Source organism: Cornus florida, unplaced genomic scaffold (genome assembly GCF_030987335.1).
Source record: "Cornus florida cultivar Cherokee Brave unplaced genomic scaffold, ASM3098733v1 CherokeeBrave_3.0.0_Hap2_Chr03, whole genome shotgun sequence".
NCBI classification, from domain to species: domain Eukaryota; kingdom Viridiplantae; phylum Streptophyta; class Magnoliopsida; order Cornales; family Cornaceae; genus Cornus; species Cornus florida.
Window position 1 is genome coordinate 6,956,324 of NW_026775573.1, and position 3,367 is coordinate 6,959,690.

Consider the following 3,367-nt stretch of genomic DNA (forward strand, 5'->3'; position numbering starts at 1 on the left):
ATGGCTTCAGAAACTACAAACCCCATCAAAACAGTGGTAGTGTTGGTCCAAGAAAACCGCTCATTTGATCACATGTTGGGTTGGATGAAGTCCCTCAACCCACAAATCAACGGCGTAGACGGAACCGAGTCGAACCCTTTCTCCACCGGTTCAGACCGGATTTTCTTCAGCAACCGGTCCAAGTACGTTGAGCCGGACCCGGACCACTCCATCCAATCAATCTACGAGCAAGTGTTCGGGGTTGTGTGGACCCCACAGTCATCCTCCACTAAACTGTTGCCAACTATGGAAGGGTTCGCTCAGAATGCTGAGCGCACGGAGGAGGGTCTGTCGGGTATGGTGATGAACGGATACGAACCGGACGCTGTGCCGGTTTATAGGGAGCTGGTGTCAGAGTTTGCAGTGTGTGACCGGTGGTTCGCTGCGGTTCCGGCCTCCACGCAGCCGAACCGGTTGTACGTGCACTCGGCCACGTCACATGGGGCCACCAGCAATAATAGGTTGCAGTTGATTGAAGGGTTCCCTCAGAAGACTATATTTGAATCCTTGGATGAGGCTGGTCACAGTTTTGGGATCTATTATCAGTACCCTCCCTCCACACTTTTTTACAGGTAACATATGTATTCACACGTGACATATCCTCACCAATATAGTACCCTATATATATCCGCTCATGTTCACGAGTTTAAATGAATTAAATCTAATATTGCTTATAATCCACAATGAGTTTAAAAATTAAACTTGAACTCAATTCATTTGCTTAAAAAATGAATTTGAATAAACTCTTGAATTAGTTGAGCTCGAACCATTCATATCGAAACTTGGAATAACCAAAAAGTACCTATCTGTTCAAAAATTGAAATATTTTTTTAGTCCAGCTACATTATAAATCATATAACTTATTTATATTGCTCCAGTACTTGTAAATTTTTTTTAATAATTTATATAGAAATTATTTTAATTTGTGTTATGGGTCTAGGAGTGGCATGCCTTAATCATATTGTTTATTGTTAGCACATTCTGTGTTTCTGATGCAAAATTCGTTGTCTATTTCAAGGAATCTTCGAAAATTGAAATACATAAAGAACTTTCACCAGTTTGATCTAAACTTCAAAAAGCACTGTAAGGAGGGAAAGCTACCAAACTATGTGGTGGTGGAGCAACGATATTTCGACTTAAAGTTATTGCCAGGGAATGATGATCACCCTTCTCATGATGTCTCTGAGGGCCAGAAATTTGTGAAGGAAGTCTATGAGGCACTGAGAGGAAGTCCCCAGTGGAATGAGATGTTGTTTATAATCATATATGATGAGCATGGCGGTTTCTATGATCATGTGCCAACGCCAGTGACTGGAGTTCCAAGTCCAGATGGTATCACGGGTCCTGAGCCATACAACTTCCAATTTGATCGTTTAGGTGTCCGTATTCCAGCTATCCTGATTTCTCCATGGATCGAACGCGGAACAGGTACGCATGGTGCCAACATTATGATATTTGAACTTAGATCGGCCTCTTTGGGATACCGTGCATTTAAATTCTATGGTATTTAATCATCTACATATTTATTATAGCCAGGCACAGACCTAGTATGTAAACACGGGGTCACTATGATATTTGAATCTAAATTCTCTCTGGTACACCGTGCATTCAAATTCTATGGTATTTATTCATATACATAGTTATCATAACTGGGCACGAACCTAGTATATAGATAGTAGGGGTATTATGATATTTGAACCTAAATTCTCTTCGGTACAATGTGCACTCAAATATTTATTCTTATAGCTGGGCACGAACCTAATATATAGACAGTGGGGGCAATTGCTTGCCCCGATTGATTTTTTTTAGTATTTTATAATAGTGATTTTTCCTTTTTTGAATTATATACTGATAAAATTTTAGTATTGCCTCTCCCCCCAAAATAAAAAACAAAAATAAATAAAAAAACCCCACACAATTTCCCTTGATTATAGCTAACTTCAAGCTCTACTTTATGGAGTGGTTTTGAAAATTAGTGTTCTTTTTCAGCTCCAACATAATGATAAAATGTGATGGTTCAGATCCTAAGCCTCCAGGGTCATATATATATATATATAAATTTACTTTGTTATAGTAGATTTTAACAAAGGGTTCAGTCACTTTATTTCACACAAGAAATTAATCCAATCTTTTGCAGTGTTGCATGGGCCTTCAGGGCCATATCCTTCGTCAGAGTTTGAGCATTCATCAATTCCAGCGACTGTTAAAAAGATCTTCAATTTAAAAGAGTTCCTGACAAAGCGTGACGCATGGGCAGGCACTTTTGAGTGTGTTATTAGCAGAGAAATTCCAAGAACAGACTGCCCAGGTAATCTAAAAAGCACCATATATATTTGAAATATTTTGAACAAAGATTAGTAACTTGTTGCAATATAATGTGCGTATTGCAGTTACATTGCCAGAGCCTGTGAAGTTTCGCGAAGCTGAGGCGAAAGAGAATGCAAAGTTGAGTGAATTTCAGGAGGAGCTGGTGCAATTGGGAGCAGCATTATGTGGGGATCATAAGAAGGACATTTATCCTCACAAACTAGTAGAGAACATGAGTGTTGGTGAGGCTGTTGAGTATGTGAATGGTGCATTCAAGAGATTCTTAGATGAATGTGAAAATGCCATGAAAAATGGTGCTGATGAATCCCACATTTGTGTGCCAGGAGGAGATCCACCCAATTTGGCTAAGTCCAAGTCCTTTGCTTCCAAGTTCTTTTCTTGTCTGGTTTGTGAGCATTCATAAATTTCCATATTCGATCACATACTTCTTTCTTAATGATTTGTTTTAGTTAATAAAGATTTGAATGTACAACTGATTTACAACAAGCATGTGAAATATATAGCGGATTCTAAAGTTCCTAGATAGAGGAAGAAGTAGGCCGCAAGCACTACTATAGTATGAATCAAATGTTAGAACTAGCATATTGTAAATATACAATTTTTATTTTCCAATTATGATCAAATAAAATTAAATAAAGAAAATAACAAATTCTCTTTATATCACCTTTTGGAAGCAAAGAATTCATATGCTTCGATTGGCGGTGGGAGTGTCTCTCCGGTCATAAAGTGTGGGTACCAAAAAATAAATAAAATAAAGAAAAATAAAATTTAGTAGAAAAGAGTGAATTGAAATATCAAAAAATTCAAATCCTTATTTTACAAATTTTAAAAGTTTATTTTTTAAAAAATGTTTAGCGATATATATAGAGGAAAAACTTTAAAAATATATATATATAAGGTAGCACACCTTATACTATGAGATTAATAACATATATATTTCTTTGGATATTTTCAGAAGAGTAAAAGGGCAAAACGGATATTACAATACTAATTTATGTCA

General features: G+C 37.0%; 1 protein-coding gene across 1 annotated transcript; it reads left to right on the forward strand.

Annotated features, from left to right (window-relative positions):
* Positions 1 to 2,770, forward strand: LOC132301010 (non-specific phospholipase C4-like). Its single transcript, XM_059798307.1, has 4 exons — positions 1 to 611; positions 1,058 to 1,467; positions 2,177 to 2,347; positions 2,430 to 2,770. The coding sequence occupies exons 1-4, from the start codon at positions 1 to 3 to the stop codon at positions 2,768 to 2,770; spliced, it is 1,533 nt and encodes a 510-aa protein (XP_059654290.1).
* Positions 2,771 to 3,367: the final 597 nt, after the last annotated feature.